This window comes from Prinia subflava, chromosome 23, assembly GCF_021018805.1.
Source record: "Prinia subflava isolate CZ2003 ecotype Zambia chromosome 23, Cam_Psub_1.2, whole genome shotgun sequence".
In the NCBI taxonomy this organism is placed as follows: domain Eukaryota; kingdom Metazoa; phylum Chordata; class Aves; order Passeriformes; family Cisticolidae; genus Prinia; species Prinia subflava.
In genome coordinates, this window is record NC_086269.1 from 1,278,488 (window position 1) to 1,301,203 (window position 22,716).

Genomic DNA, 22,716 nt, shown 5'->3' on the forward strand with positions numbered 1-22,716 from the left:
GCAGCAGGGCTGGAGAATCCCCATTTTTGACTGAAATTCCCAAAGCAGAGGACACCTGCAGCCCCAAACATCCCACAGACCCCCCGAGCTCCCCACAAAACCTCCTCACAAAACCAGCAAACAATGGGAAAGAACAGAGGAAACGAACTGTGGGGTTTTTAAATCTCTTTATTGTAAATAAACACTGACAGATTTATGCTCGAGTGCACACAGAGCACACAACACGCAGCACGGGCTGACAGACGCTGCAGCATTTTAAACCTAAAAAAAATAAACCACTTAAAAGGCAGCAGAGCAGGGAAGTTCACAAGCAGCTGGGGAAGATCCCTCTCAGCAGACATTGCCACAGAGAGCTGCAAACAGAGCCCAGGAGCAGGGGGACAGCGAGGGGACAGCGAGGGGACAGCGAGGGGACAGCAGGGTGGCACTGGCACTGCTCACCCCTCAGAGGGGCACAGGGTGAGGCTTGGGGACACTCCCAGGGCAGGTGGCTCTGGCTCTCCTCCCTCAGCCCCTCCCTGGCCAGGCTCTTCCCTGTCACCCACCCCAGCTGCCGGGAAGGGGACGCCTGGCAGAGGTGACAGCTCTGAGGTCACAGCCAGGCTGCCTTTAACTCTTTCCCCCCTTTTTCAGTTTTTTTCCCCCAGAAATGGAGAAGTTTTAGCCCGAGTGCTCCTTTTTCCCTGCGGTGACACAGGGGACAGGCAGGTGCCACTGCAGGTGACAGCAGCCAGCGCCACCTCTGCTGCTCCAAACAGAGGCACAGCGAGCCAGGGGGGCACAGAAACCCCCCAGTGCTGGGGAGAAGCTCAGGAAGGTGCCAGGCTCACCCCAACCCCTCCGAACGACCCCCAAACCACCCCCAGAGCCAGCCCAGGGCACTGATCCCGCTGACAGCAGGGGCTGCTGCTGAGCTGCTCCACCAAAACCATCCCAAAAACCCCGGTTGTGCAAGGTTTGTTGATTCTGGGATGTTTGCACGCCCAGTGCCAAGGAAATCAGGTGGTTTCGGGGAAATCCCTGGCACGGGGAGCTGCCAGGAGGTGCCCACGGGCATCACTCCAGCCCTGCTCCCTCCCCGAGGGCTCAGCAGGACCCTCCGGGCTCTGCTCTGCCCCCAGCTCTGCTCTGCTCCAGAAATGTTTGATTCAAACCTTTCCAAAGGAGGAAAAACCTTTCATGAAAGCACCGAGGCACAAACGCTGCAGGGAAGGATGAAATTCCACCCCCAGCCCCAAAAGGAACCCCCAGCCTCTGATCCAAACTGCAGAACACCTGATTTTCAACAAGGATTAAAAATAAAAGAACTCACAACCACCAACACATCAACAGCGACGTTCACAGATCCCAGCAGGTAAAAATATAGATTTTTGTCTCCCCACAATCATTTACTGCCCAGTGAGATGAACGTAATGAACTCTTCAGCAAATTTTTGTGCGTAAATGTCCCACAGAACATTTTCCACTCCTCTTTTCACAGAGCAGGAGGGCTTTGGTCAGAGCAGCCAGGACAAGGATGGGGTTTGTGCGTTCAGAGCATTTTGGAGTGTCAGGACGGCCATGGACAGCCTTTAAATCTCTTCCTTCAACGTTTAACCTTTTTAAAATTTTTTTTCTGGTTTATTTCTAAGCATAAAAGCATTTAAAACCCAAGACCAGACCTGGAGGGGGAAACCCTGAGAAGAAAAACTGAGCAAAACTCAATTTTTCACCACGGAATTTCAGCCCTCTGTGGCACAATTGCTTCAGATCAACACATTTTTCTGCTCCTCAGAAATCCTGAGGGGTCCAGATTAGTGCCTTGGTGCTCTCCATCCCATTTTATCAAATTACAGCTCTGGGAGTGTTTAAAACAACCAAGTTTGAGCTCAAAATGCCCAGGTAAGCCTCAGGCTCTGGGGCTGCTGAGCTCCTCCACAGCCAGGGCAGTTTCCCTGCTGTGGGGATATCCAACATTTATTTACACATTTAAAACAAGCGACTTTTGGAGCTCAGAACTGCTCAGATAAATCCTGGAGTCACCTGGGAACAGCAGGTCCAGAACAGCCTCCTGCTCTGCACCCAAATTTTCCTTTTTTCACCCAACCTGAGGGTGCTGCCCTTACTGCAGGAACAGCTGGAGTCAAATCTTGTGGGAGAGAAGTGAAAATTTGGGGTTTGGTGGGGATTTAAGGGAAGGTTTAAGTTAAGACACGGCCACACAGAGCTGCACCATCTGTGCTCTAAACTCTACAACAGCTTAAAACGATGAAAGGCAGCACTGGGAATTCACAGCTTATTCATAGGCAAGTTAAAAGCTTGTTGTGGGCCTAAAATTTGGGGGTATTATAAAGAAAACTGGTAAAAACCTTGTGCTTCCTGCCCAGGAGCCCTGCTGGTCCCAGCCAAGCTCCCATTTCCTGGGGTTAAATGGATAAAACATCCCCAAAATGCGGGGAAAATGAGTGAGAGGATGAAGTTTGGGCTGGGCTGAGAAGCTAAAATAGCTAAAATAAGGCTTGAGGTGGGATTTAAAGCGCTGGGAGCTGCTCCCAGGGAGGGGCAGGAGGGTTTGTGGCCACCAGCCCCTCCCAGGAGGGAACCCTGGGGTGGATGTGCTGCCCTGGCTCTCACATCCCAGCAAAAACATTCCCAGGAAAAAGAAACTACCTCAGACTGGGGGGATTCCCACCAGCACTCACGGAGGGAAAGCCAAACCTGACCTGGAGCTCCCTGGGTGGCTGAACAGCAGAAAAAATTGAGTTTGAACTTGGATAGAACTTGGATAGAACTTGGAAAGAACTTGGAAATGGCAACGGAGAAATGAAAGCTCAGGGATTTGGCCTGGAAATGCCTCTTCCAAAGAAAAGCTGCCTCATTGAGTAAAAACAGGATTATTCTGTCCTCCCACTGTGGTTAATTTTGGCACCTGGCCAGGAGGAAAGACGTGGGACACTATTTCAACACCCGGGGATGCGTTGGCTTACGAGCGGTAAAAGCAGCTTGGAAAAAGCTCCACCACCAATCTCCTCCAGCCCCGTGGACAGAGATCCCAGCATTGGACAGAAAAGACACAGGCAGGCTCTGAAATCCCAGCTCAAGGCAAGCACTGGCCAGGGTGGCTCCAGGGTGGCTCCAGGGTGGCTCCAGGGTGGCTCCAGGGTGGCTCCAGGGTGGCTCCAGGGTGGCTCCAGGGTGGCTCCAGGGTGGCTCCAGGGTGGCTCCAGGGTGGCTCCAGGGTGGCTCCAGTCCCGGCTCCTCCTGCCCTGGAATTCCAGCTGGATCCGAGGTGAGAGCAGGATTCCCTGGACACAAGGTGAGAGCAGGATTCCCACACAAGGTGAGAGCAGGATTCCCTGGACACGAGGTGAGAGCAGGATTCCCTACACGAGGTGAGAGCAGGATTCCCTGGACACAAGGTGAGAGCAGGATTCCTACACGAGGTGAGAGCAGGATTCCTCCACAAGGTGAGAGCAGGATTCCCTGGACACGAGGTGAGAACAGGATTCCCACATGAGGTGAGAGCAGGATTCCTACACCAGGTGAGAGCAGGATTCCCTACACCAGGTGAGAGCAGGATTCCCTGGACACGAGGTGAGAGCAGGATTCCTCCACAAGGTGAGAGCAGGATTCCCTGGACACGAGGTGAGAGCAGGATTCCCACACGAGGTGAGAGCAGGATTCCTACACCAGGTGAGAGCAGGATTCCCACACGAGGTGAGAGCAGGATTCCTCCACCAGGTGAGAGCAGGATTCCCTACACGGCTGAGGTGGCCTCTCTCTGCAGGGAAAGAGAAACAGGACAGTGTTGCCCTGATTTTTCTGAGATTTTTTAAAGCCTTCTACTTGCTTATAAGATGGAGTCAGTTCTTTAGTTTCTGTACAATATTAAGAGTCAGTTTTTTCACTTTCTCACACTTTGGAACATAAACAACCTTTCTTGTTTTTGTTCACTGTCCTTTGCTTACATATTTCCAGCCTGAAAACAATGTTGGTTGACAGCTGGTCTGGCCAGTGGGGTGAAGGGGTAGCCAATGTGCTACCAGACCCACAAAATTATAAAAAGAAAAGAAATAAACAGGCTGGGCCCTTTTTTCGGTAGAGAGCAGCTTTCACTGAAGACCTCTGCCTCCGTGTCGTTGATTTTTGCGTTCCAGGCAACAGGAGAGCTCACAGCAGGGTGAGGCAGGAGAGCTCAGCACACACAGGGTGAGCCCAGCTCCAAGGAATCGCTGCCCACGGCAGGAACCACCCGAGCATTCACTGCATCCCCTCCATCCCAGCACACCCAGAGCTGTTTCATCCTTCACATCACCTCAGCCTCCTGCCAAGCCCCCCTGAAGGGCTCTCCCACGGCAGCCTGAGCCCACAGAAGCTCAGAGTGGTGGAGAAGCTCAGGGTCGTGAGTTTTATTTATTTTTACTCTGGTTTTATTGACCTTCCCCATGGGACTCGCACTCCAGAGCCACCCAAGAACAGCACAGTGACCCCCTGGCACAGTAACCACAAGGAACACTTGGGGCATTAATAAAACTCCTTCCTCTGCTCACTCAGGGCCCAACAGACACCAGGAACGCACTCAGGCAGTGAAAGCCAAGGATACATCCACGATCCAGTGACTCCTGCAAAACCCCTGAGAGCAGCAACGTCACCGCAACGTCACCACACCTCGCCCTGGGGACAGGGGGAACCCAGCTGGGACCCTGCCCTGGGTGGAGCCACCCATGGGACCCAAGCTGGCTTCAAACACAACCTGCAGCAGCCAGCACAAGCACGAGCACCAGCAAGGCCAGCTGGAGCTCAGCCCCCACTGAGGCCCCCCATAAAATCTCAGCTTTTATTCCCTCTGCTCCACGGGTTTGTCTTTGCCCAGAGGGGTTTCCATGCAACACAAATCAAGAGAAATGCGACTTACTAAGCCCAAAGAGAGCACACCCAAGCTGCTTGCAGTGGCACTCAGAGGCAAGCATTTCCCTCTGGAGGCTGCAAAGGAAACAGAGAAGCACAGCAGGGCTCACAGTGCATCTTAAAGGAGAATGAAATAGGAAAAGCAGCAAAGCAAATGAGGGGAGGAGTGAAGCAGCCCCAAGATTTCGAGTCAGCCCAGGGCAGGTTTGTGTTGCAGCAGGAGGTGGCAGAAGGCAGGGATGTCACTTGGCTGCAGTAAAAAACTGGGACAAAGAGGGGATTTTTGTAATTTCTGCAATCAGGTTTTAGCCCAGAAGCAAAACCCTACCCAGAATTACCCCCGTGCCAAAATCCCGTGGCACTGGTGGAAACCTGCCTGCGTGGAGCCTGATTGTGCCACCAGAATTCCAGTTGGACAGGGGGGATTTTTATGTTTTGGGGTTGGTTTTGAGGGGTTTTTTGGGTTGTTTTTTTCCCTTAATCCAATCCAGGCTGGGTGATCTCCATACAGAACCAGAGACCCTGCCCAGGACCTGGGAATGCTCCGGGCTGCAGAGAGGGGCGCGGGTGAGGGAGGGGAGCAGGGGGAAGGTACCACCTGGACAGAGCCCTCCAGCTGTGGCTGCTCAGCCCCTTCTGCAGCTTCCAGGGATGGGAAAGGCCCTCGAGCTTCCAGGGATGGGAGAGGCCCCAGCAGGTGCAGGGGTTTGCTGCCCAGGCTGTGGTGCCGCGGGCGCGTTACGGTGTCGGCGCTGGCCCGCGGGGTGAAGCTGTTCCTCCTCATCCTCACAGGGCTCTGCCTGCTGGGGAGGTCGTGCTGATCCCGCACAGAGGGAATCACCAGGAATGAAAAGGGGGAACCAGAGTTTAAAGGCACATCACACACCCGCAGCACCCCACCCGGACTGACCCCGCGCCGGGCTGGGCTCTGCACCAGCCTGGGAAACGCTTTAATCCACCTGGAGACAGCTGGAAAGGGATTTTCAGCAGTTTTACTTCCTTTTGGGACTTTTGTTTTGCTTAGGTGGCTCTGTTTGGGCTTGGGTTGGGTTCTTTTATTTATTTTTTTTCCTCTCTGTATGATCAATTCAGGGGGAAAAAGAAGTAAGCAAACAGAAAACTTTCCCTTCTTCCCGTTCCTCCTGCCCCAGAGCAGCAAAGCAAAGAACAGAAACAGCCTCCAGGAGGGCAGCAATGATTTCCATGCACAGAGAAGTTGGAAAAGTGATAAATCCCGGAGTGGTTTGGGCTGGGAGAACCTTTAAACATCCCTAATCCAACCCCTCGAGCAGGGACACGCTGGAAACCACGAGGATCCACACAAGCCATGCCCAATATTCTCAGTTTGGCATTTGGCAGCTCCACAAACCCTCCAGCCACAGCTGCAGCTTCCCAGTCTCCCCTTGGCACAAAATAACCCGACCCCAGCCCAAGAGCTCTTCATAAAATACAACAAAAAGCCCAAATGTACCGAAATCACCTAAAATCAGATGCATTCCCACTTCCTGTGAGCCAGCAGAGCTGGTCTGTGCTCTCTAATTGGGGGGATTAATTACAGGCAAGCACTGAGGCTTTCCCTGAGAGTCCCTTTGGAAAACAGAGTTTGCAAAAATCAAAGATCAGATACAGGACGTGGTTACAAGGTGGATGGTCAACACTCAAATAATGGCAGAGAGAGGATTTCAGAAAGAGAAAACTCATCAAGACAAGGAGAAAAATCCACTTTATCCCTTTTGCCAAGCCTGTCTGAAATCACCAATAAACACCAGCAACAAGAACTGCATTGAAAACTGAGAACGAGGCCTGGAGTTTAAAATCTGTGCCCTAAATTTGCCCTTTCTGCTCCCTACAAATATCTAGCTCTGAAATATATATCAAATATATTATATATCAAATATCAAATAGCTCTGAAAAAAATCCCCCCCTGGCCTGGGAAGCACTACTGCACCCCACAATAAATTACAATTTCTGAAAAGAATCCTTCTGCTCACTGAAAGCCACCAGGCAGTTCCAGCAATGTTTCAGAGGGTTTGTGACTTATTTTGGAAAAGGTGGAGGCAGAGAGGAGCAGCAAAACTTACTGAGGGTAAGGAGGGTTTGTCCCGGTGGGTGTTCACTGCTTCCACGTTCAGGGTAATTGTCTCCACTTTGCACCCTTCACCCAAGAGAAAGAGAAGTTTATATGAGTAATTTATTAAAAAAAAAACAGCAGGAAAAGTGAACAGGAATAAATTCCTTATTTATAAAAAACAGCACAGCCCATAAATCCACAGTTCACCCCACAAACAGAATTTTACACTCCACTCGGTGGTTTATGTGTGAGAGCACAGCCCTGCCTTATCTGGGCTGCACAGAAAAGCCAATTTGGGCACAGAAAAGCCAATTTTAACTGACTGCAGCCCAAGTTTGGAGGCACAGCCTCCCTAACCCACAGGGAAAATCCAACTGATTAAAAGAGAGGCCAGGGGAGAACCCTGCACCTCCACATCTCCCCCAACCCTCCAGAACCCTTTTCTAGGTTAACTTTTTGTACCTCAACCAGGAAATAATCTGTTTATGCATTACCAGAAGCTTCCAGAGCACGGCCAGGTGCTGCCACACACGGACACAAACCTGCCACAACACCCCCACACAGAAACCAGGCCAGGAATTCCAATTAAAAATGCAAATGAAGCAGGTATTTACCGTAGGCGACAGGGGTGAGCTTGAGGATGGTGTGCAGGGGGCAGCGCAGGTAGGGCAGCTCATCTGGGACACAAAAGGTGTGATGGGGTCACCTGGGATGGCACAGCCCCCCCTGTCCCCTCCCCAGCCCCACGGCAGCAGGGGGACCACACAGGGCTTGGATTAAACCCTTTTAAAGTCCCTTTGACCCAAAGCACTCCAGGGTTGGCTGGAAATTGTCCTGGGAGTGAGAGCCCGTGGATGGCAGCCAGGGAGGCACAGAAAACCCAAACACAGGAGCTGCAGGTGGGAGAGGAGCCCAGGCTGGGCCAGGGCTGGGTTTAGGATGGGCTCAGGGCTGGGTTTAGGATGGGCTCAGGGCTGGTCTCAGGGCTGGGTTTAGGATGGGCTCAGGGCTGGGCTCAGGATGGGATCAGGGCTGGGCTCAGGGCTGGGTTTAGGATAGGCTCAGGGCTGGGTTTAGGATGGGCTCAGGGCCAGGTTTAGGATGGGCTCAGGGCTGGGTTTAGGATGGGCTCAGGGCCGGGTTTAGGATGGGCTCAGGGCCGGGCTCAGGATGGGCTCAGGGCCGGGTTTAGGATGGGCTCAGGGCTGGGCTCAGGGCTGGGCTCAGGGCTGGGCTCAGGGCTGGGTTTAAGATGGGCTCAGGGCTGGGCTCAGGGCTGGGCTCAGGGCTGGGTTTAGGATGGGCTCAGGGCTGCGTTTAGGATGGGCTCAGGGCTGGGTTTAGGATGGGCTCAGGGCCGGGCTCAGGATGGGCTCAGCCCTCCCAAAGGCTCCTCCAGCCCAAACAATTCCATCACTCCACAGGGCCCGCCAGAGGAAACCTCTCCAGCAGCACACAGCTGGGAAAGCACCCCAGCAACAGCTGCCATGGGCCCACGGGAGATTTGATTTAAAGGTTTTATAGGAGTTTATTAACTTCATTAAAAGTTTTATGAAGCTCTAGTGCCGCTCGCTGGAGCTTGCAGAAGACTGGAACCTTCCAGGTGTGTGTGCTGTGCAAGAAATCAGCGTTTCCCTGGGATGGAGCACTCCTGCCAACCCTTCCAGGCCACTGAGGCTCTTGAATTCACCAGAAAACTTTTTCTTTACATTAAAAACCAGCCCCCTACACATTCTGTAAGAGCTGCTGCTGGAAACAGCTCCAGGAACAACACCTGGGCAGAAAAACAGCAGCACACCCCCGGGGAACTGCTCCAGTGCTGCAGTGCAAGGGTTAAAGCACTGCTGAAACATCTCCTCTCCTCCTTTTTAAACAGCTCTTCTCTCATTAAAACAAAACAAAAAAAACCACCCAGTCATTACAACCCACCCTCCCAAAAACCTCTCACGGGAGAGGGAGGAGGGAGAGGAGCCAGCCCCAGCATCATCCCTTTGTTTTTTTATGTTTTTATTTTTGTACCTGCGCTCTTGTCAAGAAAATAAGCCAGGAGGCACCTCATGACTGCCTGGTGGGAGATGACCAGGACGTTGCCCTGCCTCTCCAGCTCCATAATTACAGGCTCCAGGCGCTGCACCAGGTCCTGGTAGGACTGGAAAACCAAACAGGACCTGGTCAAGGGGTTGTGTCAACACAGAGGGGACAATTAACAGCGTCACATCCAGGGAGGCATCAGTGAAAGCAGCAAAATGAGGGGGTTGTGGTAAAAATAGGAAATAAAACAGCCCCTAAAAAAAGCAGAAAGTGAAATTCAGGGTCAGAACCCTCAGACCGTGGGAGGGCTCAGATTACTGGTAACTCAATGAGTGCAGTCAGGAAAAAAAACCCAAATAAAACAGTAAATGATTCATTTAAACAGGTTGTGAAGCAGACTGAAATGACTCCAGGCCACCCCCACGATCATTTTGTGACAATTCAGGCCTGGGATGCAGAACCCCCTCTGAGGGTCTGAGGGCAGCATCCAGCAAGTGGCCAAATTAATGCCTGAAAAGCATCATCTGCACGCCCCAGGGAGGGAAATCAAGAAACAGTTCCCCCAAAAGAGAACTGGGGATCCTAATGTTTTTAGCTTGCATGCAAATATGGGAATATTTGAATGGGAATACAAGAATAACTGAAAACTGAGTCAGTTTTAACTCCAATCCCACACACAGGTGCCTGTTTCACTGCACTGTGTATTGTTATTTCTTTAGGGTCCTCACCTCTCCTCCAGGGTAACGATAAAGAAACTTCTCCTGATCCCTCATGGCAAACTCATCCGGATACTTGGCTTCAATTTCTGCGTAAGTCATTTCTTCACAGACCCCCTGAGGGAAGAAAAAGCTGATTACCACAGCCCTCATTTCATCAGAGGGGCCAACGACACAACAGGGAGGGAAGGGAAAGCACAGGCTGAGATCAGGGCTCCTTTTATGGCATGGAAAATTCAGGTGTTGCATCTGCCCCAGTGTGGGTTCCAGGGTGGTTTGGAGAGGCTGGGCTTTGGTTTTATCTCCAAAGCCCAAAGGATGACATCCCTGGTGTTTGCCAAGGATGAAAAATGAGCCCTGGCTTCCCCAGCAACCACCCTGCAATTTCCTGAGAGCATCACAGTGGGAGCAGCAACCTTTGCCCAGCCAGGAGGCTGTGACAGATGTCTGGGAGGTTCAGGGTTGTTTTCCTCCTCCACACCAGCTGGAACCTGGCAGCTCTGAACACTCTCAGCCTGTACCAAACCACCCCAAACCCCATCCTGGATGGCTGAAGTCCACAGGACAAAAACATGGCTATAAATAACAGAAAACAGCTGAGTTCGTGATGATTAATTCAGCTTTAAACATTATTTCCCACCTAGAAAAGCTGAGGTTTTTGAGCAGCCTCTCACTCACAGCATCGATCTCGTTGAGGATCTTCCACTGCTCGTAGAGCACCCCCAGGGACTCGGCTGTCTGGATTGTCCTCTTCAGCTGGCTGGTCCACACCTTCAGGTCCACGATCTCCTGCTCCTCAAGGAACTTCTTCAGCGCCTGCGAGAACTGGGGACAAAGCCCGGGGAGCTCAGGGGGGCGATGCCTCTTTGGGCTCCCTGAAAACACAGCCCAGACCAAATCAAGGGAATAAAACCCCTTCTGTTCACTGAAGGGCCTGCAGGTACATTTAGGGCAGACAGAGCCCCCTGGGCTGCACCCAAAAATGGACAATGGTCACAGGTGGTCACACTTTTGTAACTTTGGTCCATTTGCATATTGGAGGTTAATTTTCCAATTACAGCTTCAGGTAATGAAGTCATTTGCCCCAAATTTGCTCCCCCCAATTCACTTTTGTTTAAATTTCCTGGGGCAGTGAGGTGTCCTTGATCCCCAGGCCTGGAGAAGAATTGTTGTGTCAAAATGGGAGAGCAGCAGCTCACGCTGTGCGTGGAGTTTGGAGTTACACACCAAGGAACTGCAGGATTACAAACAAATGGAAAATATAAAAACTAAAATCCTAAGGCATCAAGGGGGTAGGGGAGGCTGCAGCTGCACAGAGCACTGCAGGGAGCTGCCCTGATGCCTTCAGATTTTAGCCCTTCCAATTTCCAAATCCTGTCCTGCATCAGTGCCTAACTCTAAACTCCATATAAAGTGTTAAGGACTTTATACTTAATTAACTATTACATAAAGTATATATAAACTATCATATAAAGTATAAAAATTAACTATTTTATACTGTCTAACTACTTTATACTGTTTTCACACTTTGGGCAGACAAAACAACCCCTCTGGACCTGCAAATCAAGGACACCCTACAGCCTCAGAAAAGTATAAACCAAAGTGAATTATGGCTGGGAAAGAACTGGGGAAATGTGACTTCACTACCTGAAGCTGGAATTGGAGAATTAAGCCCTGATATATAAATGGGCCAAACTTATTTCTGTCTGAAGAACTCGTGACCATTGTGCACCTTGGGTTTAACTTCTGGGAGGGCTTCTGACAGCCCAAGATGTGCCTGTTGACGGCCTTAAATAAACACCCACTCTTATGCTTTTAACCTTGTCCAGCCTCTGTTCTAGGCAGGTGCTCCAAGGCATCAGCCCCAGTCCTCAGGGCACACACACAGAGCCCCCAGGGCACACACAGAGCCCCCAGGGCACACACACAGAGCCCCCGGGGCACACACACAGAACCCCCAGGGCACACACAGAGCCCCCAGGGCACACACACGGCCCCCAGGGCACACACAGAGCCCCCGGGGCACACACAGAGCCCCCAGGGCACACACACAGAGCCCCCAGGGCACACACAGAGCCCCCAGGGCACACACAGAGCACCCAGGGCACACACATGGCCCCCAGGGCACACACAGAGCCCCCAGGGCACACACACAGAACCCCCAGGGCACACACACAGAGCCCCCGGGGCACACACAGAGCCCCCAGGGCACACACACGGCCCCCAGGGCACACACAGAGCCCCCGGGGCACACACAGAGCCCCCGGGGCACACACAGAGCCCCCAGGGCACACACAGAGCCCCCAGGGCACACACAGAGCCCCCAGGGCACACACACGGCCCCCAGGGCACACACAGAGCCCCCAGGGCACACACAGAGCCCCCAGGGCACGCACAGAGCCCCCAGGGCACACACAGAGCCCCCAGGGCACACACACAGAGCCCCCGGGGCACGCACAGAGCCCCCAGGGCACGCACAGAGCCCCCAGGGCACACACAGAGCCCCCAGGGCACACACACACGGCCCCCAGGGCACACACAGAGCCCCCAGGGCACACACACGGCCCCCAGGGCACACACACGGCCCCCAGGGCACACACACGGCCCCCAGGGCACACACACGACCCCCAGGGCACACACACAGAGCCCCCAGGGCACACACACAGAGCCCCCAGGGGCTGCCAGGCACCCCCACCTGCTTCCCTCGGGCTGACAGCCCCGAGTCCCCGCCGATCCTGCCCACCAGGTTGTACTCGCTCTCGCCGTGCCGGCACAGGTAGATGGTGCGGGGCTGCACGTGGATGTTCATCAGGTAATAAACAATCTTGCTCTGGATGTAATCCTGCACTCGGTTGACCAGGAAGCGCTGGCCCACGTTGATCACTTTAATGAAGGAAAGATCTCTGGAGCCGACATAAAATAAGAACACCCACACGGCTGGTTTGAAAAACGAGGCACGAGTGGCACCCAGCTGCTCCTGCTCTAGAAAAGGCAGGACAGGCTCTGAAGTGCTGGGCTTAAAAATCCCTCCCTGGGAGGGTGGGCAGGCCCTGGCACAGGGTGGCTGTCCCTGGATCCCTGGCAGTGCCCAAGGCCAGCCTGGACAGGGCTTGGAGCAGCCTGGGACAATGGGAGGTGTCCCTGCCATGGGCTCTGAGATCCCTTCCAACCCAAACCATCCCGTGATTCTGCAGCACACAGAGAAAAATCCCTTCAAATCTCGCTGGGGAGCTGAGATTCACCTGCACACAGCCACACCTGGGGAGAGCAGAGGTGTCGCGGCATCCTGAGCCCCGGACAGCAGGGATAAAGTGCACCTCGGTGATTGTCTTACTTGTCATTGGCATCCGGGTCCAGAGGCTGGTAGGTGACCTTGTAGCACTCGATCCTCTTCAGGAAATCGTCCATCACGTTCTCCCGGTGCCTCTCGGGGTAGTCAGGGCTGGAAACTTTCACCTCCTGCCCAACAGACAGCGCGAGTTAAGCAAACTCAAGAGGGAACAAAAGCACCGATGAATAACATTATTCCTCCCCTTTGAAACAAATCCACATTGTTTAACGCTGCCCTGGGGAAAAACCTGCTCCTGGCAGGAGACAAAGGCAGCTCTTGAGGCACTGAAGTGCTCGGCCCTGCCAGACCCCGCTGGCTCCGGGCTCTGCCCTCCCTCCCTCGCCAGGACAGCGCTCCAAGGTCACCCCCGGCCCGGCTCCCTTTGATTTCCACATTCTCACATAACGGCATCTCCGGCTTTTAATAAACCTGCAAATCCCAGCTGCCTATTCCGCAGGTGAAACGCGAGAGGGAGGCGTTTGCAGAGGGCCCCGGCAGCTCCCCCAGCCCTGCACCGAGCCCGAGCTCCCCCGGGAGCGGCAGCACCCACCAGGATATTGGCAGCGATGACCTCGGGATCGTCACACACAGACTCCACGAAAAACACCTTGGGGGAAGGCAAGGAATGCATTTCAGAGCCAAAACTCGAGAGCTCCTGCCCCGGGGAGCCACAACGTCCTTGTGGTTTTTAATTAAACACTCGACTAAAGCACCACCTTGAAAGCGTTTTCCTTCGCAAAATTTAAGATCAGGTCCCGCCGCTCCCGAGTCGTGTTGGTCGCATCAAACACCTGGCAGAAAATCAGGAAGGAGCAGCGAGCAAGTTTATCTGAAGATTTTGAACCCCAGCCCCAAATCAAGCCCCCAACACTCCAGGCAGCTTTGACCTGCCCTGATGTATTTTCAGAGCAGAGGATCTTACAGCAATTTGCCCGCTCTCCTCCAAGAGATAAGACTTCACATCCTCCAGGGCCACCAGGGCACAGCGTCTGCAGGACACAAACAGGGATGGTCCCAGCTGATGGAAAGCGTCCCCACAGCACAGCTGAGCCAGCAGGGAGGGATTCAAACTCCTCCCTATGAGCCCTGCACTGTTCTAAGAGCCCCAGAGATCTCGGGGCACCTCTGTCTGTGAGCTGAGCCTCGCTGCCTCTGTGCCAGCCCCAAACCCATCCCCGGCAGGATCCCTGCACAGGCCGGGCTGTTCCCCCTTCCCTCCATGGGTACTCAGCGTTATTTCCTGCTCCTCTGCCGTGCCTCCGGTGCCCCCAGCCCCGACAGGGACTCACTTGCGGATCTCCATGGCCTCCTTGTTGTCGTGCCTGAAGAAGTCATAGGACTTGTAGGACTTCACCGCCTGGCGCCGATACACCCCTAAATTAAACACTTGACACACGAGAGAGGGGAATGTGAGGGCGTTTCCCTGGCGGGGGGCACAGCGCAGGGCAGGGGTGTCCCCACACACCTTTGGTGGGCACCCCGATCCAGTTGAGGTAGCGGGTGAGTTTTTTGGACATGTAGGTCTTGCCCCGCGCCGGCAGCCCGATCATCACGATCAGCGTCGGGGAGTTGGTCATGTAGGAAGCCCATGCTGCAAAAAAAACAACCAAAACCACCCCAAATCGGCATCAGCGGCGCTGCAGAGCACAAAGGGAGAGACAGCTCGGTGTCACCGGTGTCCCGGTGGGTAAAGCACCTCCGTGCATCCCGGGACGGGCTGGCAGTGTGTCCTTGCTGTTAATGAGCTGTGTGATCACTCTGTGGTCTCCCAGGTTCGCTAATGAGGCGGAGCGGCAGCAGCGCTGCCTAATGGGGCTTTTAGCGTTAAAAGCACTCACCGCCCGGGCAGGAGCCGTCAAGGGCGAACCAAAGATGCTTTTAACAAAACGGTCACGTTCTCTCGGCAAACAGCCCGAGCGAGCCCCGAAAACGCTCGCGGAGAGGCAGATTTGGGGGGAAAAGCACGGGATAGGGATGGAGGCGGCAGCCGGGAGGTTGGGGACGAGCGGGACGGGGTGACCGCGGGAGGGACAGCCAGGGCCGGGAGCAGCACCGGGACCCCGCGCGGGATGGATGCGAGGCTGGGGCAAACGCGCTTTTCCCCGCGCAGCCTCATCCCTCCGCCGCTCTTTATTTCACTTCCTTGCGGACACGGAGCGCGCATCCCCCCCGCACACCACCCCCCGGGCCGGGGTTACTCACAGCACTGCTTCTCGCCGGCCCTGCCCCGCGGGGCCCCGGCGCAGCCCCGCGGTGCCGCCGCCATGGCTCGGCGCCGCCGCCCCGCCGCATGCAGACCGGGAGCGCACAGGAGCGGCGGAGCGCGCCCGGCGGAGCGGGACCGACACCGGGACCGGGACCGGACACGCGGGAAAAGGGGAGCGGCGGGGCGGGAAAACCGGCCCGCGTCACGCGCGCGGGGGCGCGCGCTGCATGCAAATGAGGCCGGGAGGGCGGGGCAGCCGCGCGCTGTATGCAAATAAGGCCGGACGGGCGGTGGGCGGGGCGAGAGGGGAAGAGGAGCGCGCGCGCCATGCAAATGAGGTGGGCGGTGAGGAATGGGGAGCGGAGCTCGAGCCTCCACGCAAATTGAGGCGGGCTATGCAAATCAAAGGGGAGGCAATCATCGGGGAAGGGAGGGGACAGCAACTCACGGCAACGCCTCGCGTTATGCAAATGAGATGACCGGCGCTGTCCGGTTGCGTGCAAATTAAACGGGCGTGGCCACATCTTTATGCAAATCAGGACCAATGACACAGCGCCCGGCTCTATGCAAATGAGCACCGCGGCGAGGCCGCGCTCTGATTGGTAGCTCGCTGCGGGGGGGGTGGGGCGTAGAGTGTTCTCGCGAGAGCGGGGCGGGGCGCGGGCCGGAAGCGGAAGCGGCGGCGGCCGGTGCGGCGGCGGCGCCGAGGATGCTGCGGCTGCGCTGCAAGGCCCGCAGCGGCTCGCACGCGCTGCCGGGGCTGTCGCCGCACTCCCGCCTCCGCGACATGCAGGCCGCGCTGGCCGCGCTCACCGGCGTGCCCGCGCCCGCCCAGCGCCTCCTGCACGGCTTCCCGCCGCGCAGCCTCGACCTCAGCGACGGCGAGCGGCGGCTCGGCGAGCTCGGCATCCACTCGGGTGAGGAGGGCCGGCGCGCTGCGGGCTGTAATTACGTTAATTAAAGAGGCCGCGGCGCACACGCCCCTCAGCAGGCGGCGGTCGGGCCGGTTCGTGCTCCCGGGGGAGGTGTCAGCCCGGCCCGGCGGCGCTTCCTGCTCGCTGGCGGTGCCGGTGCTGCTTTGGCCGCGTCCGGGGCTCCGGAGGGAGAAACGCGGGGCTGGAGGGGACCGGGCCGCGCCAGGTGAGTCCCGCGGGGACCGTTGTGGTGCCAGCGGCTGTTGGTGAGGCTGTTCCCCGGCGGGACACCGGGGGAAACGGGCGAGCTGGACGGGGCTCGGGGCAGCCTGGGCTGGCGGAAGGTGTCCCTGCCTTGGCACGGCTGGGACTGGGGGATGTTTAGGACCCCCAGGCCATTCTGTGATTGTGCTGTGACCCTCAGCAGTGACAGCACAGCCGCGTTGCTGTGTCTGAGGAGCAGCAGCAGCTTTGAGTCCCCTCTGTGTCCCTCTCACCTGTCCCTCCTCTCTGGCAGGTGACACCCTCATCGTGGAAGAGGACACATCCAAACCCGAGCCTGCCTCTCCGGTGCTGGCCAAGAAAGCCATGTCCCAGGCGGTGAGGGAGGCCGTGCCCGCGCTGGCCAGGAGGGCGGTGCCGGCAGACAACTCGTGCCTGTTCACCAGCGTGTCCTACGTGGTGGAGGGCGGCGTGTACGACCCGGGCTGCGCGCCGGAGCTGCGCAACCTCATCGCGCAGATCGTGGCCAGCGACCCCGAGCGCTACTGCGAGGCCGTGCTGGGCAAGAGCAACCGCGACTACTGCGAGTGGATCCGCAGGGAGGACGCGTGGGGGGGAGCCATCGAGGTGTCCATCCTGGCCAAGTTCTACCAGTGCGAGATCTGCGTGGTGGACACGCAGAGCGTGCGCGTCGACCGCTTCGGCGAGGACGCGGGCTACAGCCGCCGCGTGCTGCTCATCTACGACGGCATCCACTACGACCCGCTGGAGCGGCGCCCGGCCGCGCCCGGCCTTCCTCCCCAGACCATCTTCCCCAGCAGCGACGACGTGGTGCTGGCGCAGGCGCTGGAGCTGGCGGACGAGGCGCGCAGGAAGAGGCAGTTCACGGACGTGAACCGCTTCGCCCTGCGCTGCATGGTGTGCCACAAGGGGCTGACGGGGCAGCTGGAGGCGCGCCAGCACGCCAGGGAGACCGGGCACGCCAACTTCGGTGAGGTGTGAGCTCCGCGCCGCCGCCGCCGCCGCCGCCGCGCCCTCGACTACCTCAGCGCTCCGGGCTGGCGCTCCGGAGCCACAGAGAAGCTGTTTGTAATCATAAAATTCCGTTCGCAGAGCTTGAGAAGCGAATTCAGTTCGTGGTGGCCAACGCACAGGTTTGGGGACGGGGGGTTGGGGTGCTGAGGGTGGCGTTTGGGCAGGTGGGGGGCAGTGGCAGCCACACCTTGATTTCACCACCTTTGGTGTGTGTGTGTGAGCTGAGCAGGCAGACACAGCCAGGCTCGTGCAGCACTGTGTGAAATCCGCCTCTGAGGTGCTGAATGGACATTTTCAGGGTAATTCAATTAATCCCAGGCTTTGGGAGTCACACATGTCAGCATCACTCACACTGAGAATTGGGCTCTGCACGTATGAGCAGCCCTCAGAGGGCAAACTGCTCGTGTGGTGCATGATTTATAATGGAAATATCAAATACAATATCAAAATACAGTCTGTAGTGGAAAGAGGATCTCTGAGCTGCCCTTTACCATCAGGACTAGAGTGTGTAGTTTGTGTGCAGAGAACTTTAGGGAAAGCAATGGCCTCTAAGCTTTAAGGTAGCCTTTAAATTAATGAGTAGATGGATAAGTGTTGAATAAAACTTATTAATCCTCCGTAGGTAGTTTTTAGTTGCTTGAAAAATAACTCTGAACCCCCTGGTGTTTACACTGCATCAGAGCATAAGCATGTTTCCTGGAATACTTGGGATTCTTCTTCATAATAGCATTGGAAATTCCTTCAAGAGGGAAGTGACTAATTAGGGAAGTGACTTAATTTGCATCTGTTAAATACACAGAATATTTTACTTGAGTAGAGCCAATCACGGCCGTGGTGTTACTAAGCTGGTGCAGTTTCCAAATACTGTAAATGAGCACTTTAAGGTCAAGTTCTCGCTCTTTGCTGGTAAAAAATTTTGCCCTCTTAAGGCCAGAGCCTGAAGGGAGGCTTGAATTTCCATCTGCTTTCTGCCTTAATGTGTTTGATTTGTCACCACTGACTGTGGAGTAGCAGCGAGACTTTCATTGTGATCACAAAGGGTGCAGCTGAATATTCAGAACAAAATAAGCTGGGGCAAAGTGCCCCACTCCTTGGGCTGTTCAGAATCAGGGAAGGTGAAACTGGTTTAACTGGGGCATCTCCCCTCACACTGGGCTCGTGAAGCTGAACAGCCAAGGGCTTTTGAAGGCTTTTAAAAGGTGCTGTAAAGGTGCATATTACTGAAGGGGATTTATGTTGTGTTTTTTTTTCTTTGAAATGCCTGCAACACATCCTTGTTTCTTGAATTTTAAAATATCCTTTGCCTGCCATTCTTCTGTTACTGTTTTGAGTGGCCTTCCTTGCACTTTTAGACTGGGAAACAAGAACGTGCCTCTTTGGACTGGGGCAGAAATAAACCCACTTTCCACAGGGAACCTAAAACCCAGTTTGAAAGCCTCTGTTCCCTCAGGCACCTGAGCAAACTGGTGCAGCAACACCACCTTTTCTACAAAAATCATATTTCAGCTTCTCAGCAGAGGCTCCCAGTTGGATCTTGAAATACAGGAGGGTTTGACTGAGGAAAGAACATAATTACATAAGTGCTTTGCTGAATTAAGGCATGAATAATTAAACAGCCCAGAATCACCCAGAGCACTATGGACCAGGTTTGTTTTTAATTCAGTATTAAAACACATTAGCACTGGTGGGAGTTCCCTTAGAAAGCCACTTAGCTCCCGGTGTTAAACCCTGCTCTGCTTTTAGCCTGTCATTAGGAAAGGAAAATAAACCCCCCCAAAACCCGACATTAAACCCAGCCCTGTAGAAGCTGATGCTTAAAAACCTCCAGAAATACCTGACAGTTCAAAGGAACTTGAAGATTACACTGTGTTCTAACTACTTGAGCTGAAATACTGGCTAGGAAGGAGACCAAGAGACCGGCGAGCCCCAGGAGTGCTCCAGCTGGCCCAGGGGAGCAGGGACGTGCCTGGGACAAGGAGCTGATCCTCCCCTTTGCCATCTGTGACATGGACACAAAACCTACCTCAGAGAGGTGCACCAGGTGTCTGAAACACAAGTGGAAAATCCATATTTATTGTCTGCCTTGACTTTGGGGAGCAACCCTTAGATTTTAGCTTTGTGTCCTGGACGGATTTGTCCAAGTGTGTAAAACTTTTCTTTTTTTTTTTTCCTGGTATTTCTCAGTTGCAGTATTTGAAAAATGAGCTTTATTTAATCCAGAGTGTTGAGCTTTGCTAGATCATGTTTGCATTGGGAATCTGCTCACAGAGAATCAGTTCCATCGAAGGGAGATGTATCACTATCACTGCTTGGATGTTTTCTTTTGTTGCCTAGAAAATAAAATCTCTTTGGTTAAAAAAAAATACCTGTAATTCGTGGTTGTCAAAGTTGATACTCTTACAGGCTGACAAAGAACAAGTCCTTGGTACTGACTCTGAGAAAAATTTCTCCTTACTCTCCTAAACTTCCTCAAACAAAAGTTATCTCCATTATTAAAAATGTAAAGTCTGGATGGATTTAAAGTACAACTCCTTTTCTTTTTACAAAAATTTATTAGGTTGTTTTGTAGTACTTTTAAACTAAGATTTTCCTGCCCTTAATGACACAGTCAGGGAATTATCCCAAAAATGGCATCGTTCTAGTGGTTGAACTGTGAATATCAGAATGGGATGAGTTGAGCTTCAAGGTCCTTCCCAAGCCAAACCCCTCTGGGATTCTGTGAACTGATACCTGAGATATCAGCACTCAGCTGTAAAGAGAGTTTTACATCCCTCCAGAATCTTTTATGCATTGAAATAAATCAATTATGAAGCAGACTTCACAAATATTTGTGTCTGGTATTACCAAGATTTACCCCGTGGGTGCAATGGACTGAAAGAGCAGTGTAGGGATAAATTCAGCAATAATTGGAATTTCTGAAGGACAGACCTAGTTCTGAAGTTGTGAGTGAACTCCTATCAAAGAGCAGCTTGTGGGGAGAGCACTGGGAACAGGAACATCCTGTCCATGGTACAGCTCAGCTCAGCACCTTTCCCTGAGCAGTCACAGCAGGGACGCGGTGACAGTTTGGGGACAGTCCCCTGCACCCATCCTGCTCTCCTGGAGAATATCCCAGCTCTGGCACTGGGATTTCAGCCCCCAGGGAGACAAACCCTGCAGTGGTGTTTGCCCTTCTCCTCCTGGGAGGGGATGGGGCTGAGGGAGGAGAGAGCAGAAGTTCTGCCTGAGCTGGAGGAGTTTCTGAGAAATCAGCCTGGCACACGAGTGCTGAATCATCTGTGTTCGGCTGATTGGGCTGCAGAACCCACCCAGGGCCAGCCCTGGGAACCTCTCCCTGCCAAGGAAACGCTCCAGAAGAGGAACTAAAAGTTGTCAGCTTGCTGTTTGGAAAATTGCAGCTGCTGTGCAATTAAATGTCTGCCTGCATTTTAAATCAAACTTTGCATCCGGCTCTAAAACTGCTGTCAGGTTTGCTCCAAATAAAATTCCTTTAAATTGGGTGAAATCAGCCCTGCTGTTTCAGCTGTCTGGGCACCAAAGGCTCCCTGAAACAGGAATACAACAGAAGAGTTAACAAAATCAGGTTATCCAAGACCGCAGTGCTCTTGTCTATTATTTTTAATTAAATTCTTGAGGAAAATTTTGGGGAGCTATTAAAGCTCGAGAGCTCCCTTCTCACTTCTGGTGTTAATGGTAAGCAACACCAGAACACCTCAGCTCCCTTCTCTAGCTGTTTTCTGTAAAACAGAGATAATAAACAGAGTATGGAGGTTTAATGAGTTCTGTGCAACAGCAGGCATTAACTACGTGCCACTTTCCATAATTGATCTGTCAGCACACAGGCCGTGCCTGCAATTTGGGCAGAGGAAAGAGCCCAAGAGTCCCACAGAGTCAAATAAACGACCTTACCTCGACAGGAATCTTATCAGGGACGCCGTGTGGATGCTTCTCCTTCAGGGCCGGGCCTGAGTCACTGAGCCCTCGTGTTTAGGAACAGGGTGAGGCTCAGCAGGGCTGAGGCTGCCAAAGTCCTTCCAGGGCGCTGGGAAGGTTTCTCTGCATCACTTGACTCCTCACATATCCTTCATGCCATGGGTGTGAAATCACACCTTATTTCGGGTTGGAGCTATTTGTATTTGTTGGAGGGAGAGGAATGTGGCAAAAGAACAGGTTCTGCCTGGGTTCCTGGTTCAAGAGGAGCTCGAGATTTCTCCTGATGGGTCGTGGCACTTCCCTGGCCCACGCGGGGCTGCAGGCAGCCAGCTCTGCCTGTCTGCCCACCCTGGAGCCCTGCTGGTGTCAGACACCCCTGCCCTGTGCTGCTCACCCACACCCTGCTGGCAGTGCAAGAACAAAATAACCCCGGCCCTGAGTTCCTCCCTGCTCAGAGCAGCCTCAGCACCGGGCACAACTCAACAAAACCCACACAGCTCTACAGCTTCCACTTAAAATTAAAATTAATTACTTAAAATCAAACCCAGTTCATTAATGAAGATCACATTTAAACTCTGGCAGTGCTGTGCCATCCAGCACAGCTCCTGAAGCTCTGGCACTGCTCCTGCCCTCGATCCCCGGCTGTCACAGCGCTGCAGCAGCTCCGGCTGCTCCCGGCGTGCTGCATCCCCACCCCTCACCTGCTGCAGGCCAGCGTGGGACAGCACCAAGGGCTGGGGCTGCGAGGGGCTGCCAGGAGCTGCCGGCAGCCTCTGGTTTGTTGATTTGCTCTCCAGCACATCTTCCCTTCTGGAACAGCCCTTGGCTGGGCTCAGCACTGCCGGTGGGAGCCTCGTCTGCTCTCCCTGCGTCTTCCCGTGGCTGTAATTAGGTGATGTTTCCACTTCCCCCTTGTGTGGAATATGTGTGGCAACACAGCCTTTTGCTACAAATACAAATCAAAGAAAAAAAAATTAGATCACTGGAGCGTGGAAATGTGAATGAATCCGGCAGCTGTGTCAGCCCTGGAATTTCCTGCAGGCTGTTTGCAGATCTGCAGTGAGCAGCACCTTGTCAAGCAGGTCCAAGTCCATGCTGTGTGTGGGGAATGGCCAAAGCATTGCTTATCAGCAGGAAAAACTCTAATTTTATCAACAGAGCCCGAAGTCAGAGTCGGAGGGAGGCTCTGCTGTCCTCTGCCCGCCCCTGCAGCGCCACCCGGGCTGGGGTCGGTGTCACCCTGTCACCTGGGCCCCTCTTTGGGGGAGGCAACAGAGGCGGCACCCAGGGGCTCAGAGCAGGAGGTGCTGCTGGAGAAATGCCCCGGCAGAGTTTCTGAGACGGTGTCGGTGTCAAGATGGGTCTGATGGG

The 22,716-nt window shown here is 54.2% G+C and overlaps 2 protein-coding genes and 1 long non-coding RNA gene across 7 annotated transcripts; 1 reads left to right on the top strand and 2 right to left on the bottom strand.

The window, feature by feature from the left end:
• Window positions 1-150: 150 nt before the first annotated feature.
• PFKFB2 (6-phosphofructo-2-kinase/fructose-2,6-biphosphatase 2) lies at window positions 151-15,487 on the bottom strand. 4 transcript variants are annotated; one of them, XM_063418220.1, is made up of 16 exons: window positions 15,238-15,480; window positions 14,501-14,626; window positions 14,325-14,421; window positions 13,958-14,024; window positions 13,752-13,826; window positions 13,586-13,642; window positions 13,039-13,163; window positions 12,400-12,607; window positions 10,383-10,529; window positions 9,717-9,821; window positions 8,977-9,106; window positions 7,572-7,634; window positions 6,968-7,041; window positions 5,485-5,703; window positions 4,894-4,961; window positions 151-3,759 (listed from the first exon to the last, which is right to left on the bottom strand). In XM_063418220.1, the coding sequence occupies exons 1-15, from the start codon at window positions 15,299-15,301 to the stop codon at window positions 4,935-4,937; spliced, it is 1,584 nt and encodes a 527-aa protein (XP_063274290.1). In that variant the 5' UTR covers window positions 15,302-15,480; the 3' UTR covers window positions 151-3,759; window positions 4,894-4,934. The 4 variants fall into 4 exon arrangements, with proteins under 4 accessions (XP_063274290.1, XP_063274289.1, XP_063274286.1 ...); XM_063418219.1 differs by lacking the exons at window positions 4,894-4,961; window positions 5,485-5,703 and having other exon boundaries at window positions 15,238-15,433; XM_063418216.1 differs by lacking the exons at window positions 151-3,759; window positions 4,894-4,961; window positions 15,238-15,480 and adding an exon at window positions 14,732-15,208 and having other exon boundaries at window positions 4,999-5,703.
• A 399-nt stretch (window positions 15,488-15,886) lies between these two features.
• YOD1 (YOD1 deubiquitinase) lies at window positions 15,887-19,775 on the top strand. Of its 2 annotated transcripts, none has more exons than XM_063418175.1 (2): window positions 15,887-16,158; window positions 16,673-19,775. In XM_063418175.1, exons 1-2 carry the CDS (start codon window positions 15,951-15,953, stop codon window positions 17,377-17,379), a joined length of 915 nt encoding a protein of 304 aa, XP_063274245.1. In that variant the 5' UTR covers window positions 15,887-15,950; the 3' UTR covers window positions 17,380-19,775. The 2 variants fall into 2 exon arrangements, with proteins under 2 accessions (XP_063274245.1, XP_063274246.1); XM_063418176.1 differs by lacking the exon at window positions 15,887-16,158 and adding an exon at window positions 16,178-16,381.
• LOC134561299 (uncharacterized) lies at window positions 18,720-22,469 on the bottom strand. The gene is made up of 2 exons (XR_010082901.1): window positions 22,416-22,469; window positions 18,720-22,291 (listed from the first exon to the last, which is right to left on the bottom strand). It is a non-coding gene; the product is annotated as an uncharacterized LOC134561299 (long non-coding RNA).
• Window positions 22,470-22,716: the final 247 nt, after the last annotated feature.

Coding starts and splice junctions, on each gene's coding strand:
- PFKFB2 (XM_063418218.1), bottom strand. CDS start 15,301: ATGGCGGCGGCACCGCGGGGCTGCGCCGGGGCCCCGCGGGGCAGGGCC. Junction 14,025..14,324: donor GAGGCCATGGAGATCCGCAA/GTGAGTCCCTGT, acceptor TGTGTCCTGCAG/ACGCTGTGCCCTGGTGGCCC. Junction 9,822..10,382: donor TCCTCAACGAGATCGATGCT/GTGAGTGAGAGG, acceptor TTCTTCCCTCAG/GGGGTCTGTGAAGAAATGAC.
- YOD1 (XM_063418175.1), top strand. CDS start 15,951: ATGCTGCGGCTGCGCTGCAAGGCCCGCAGCGGCTCGCACGCGCTGCCG. Junction 16,159..16,672: donor CGAGCTCGGCATCCACTCGG/GTGAGGAGGGCC, acceptor CCTCTCTGGCAG/GTGACACCCTCATCGTGGAA.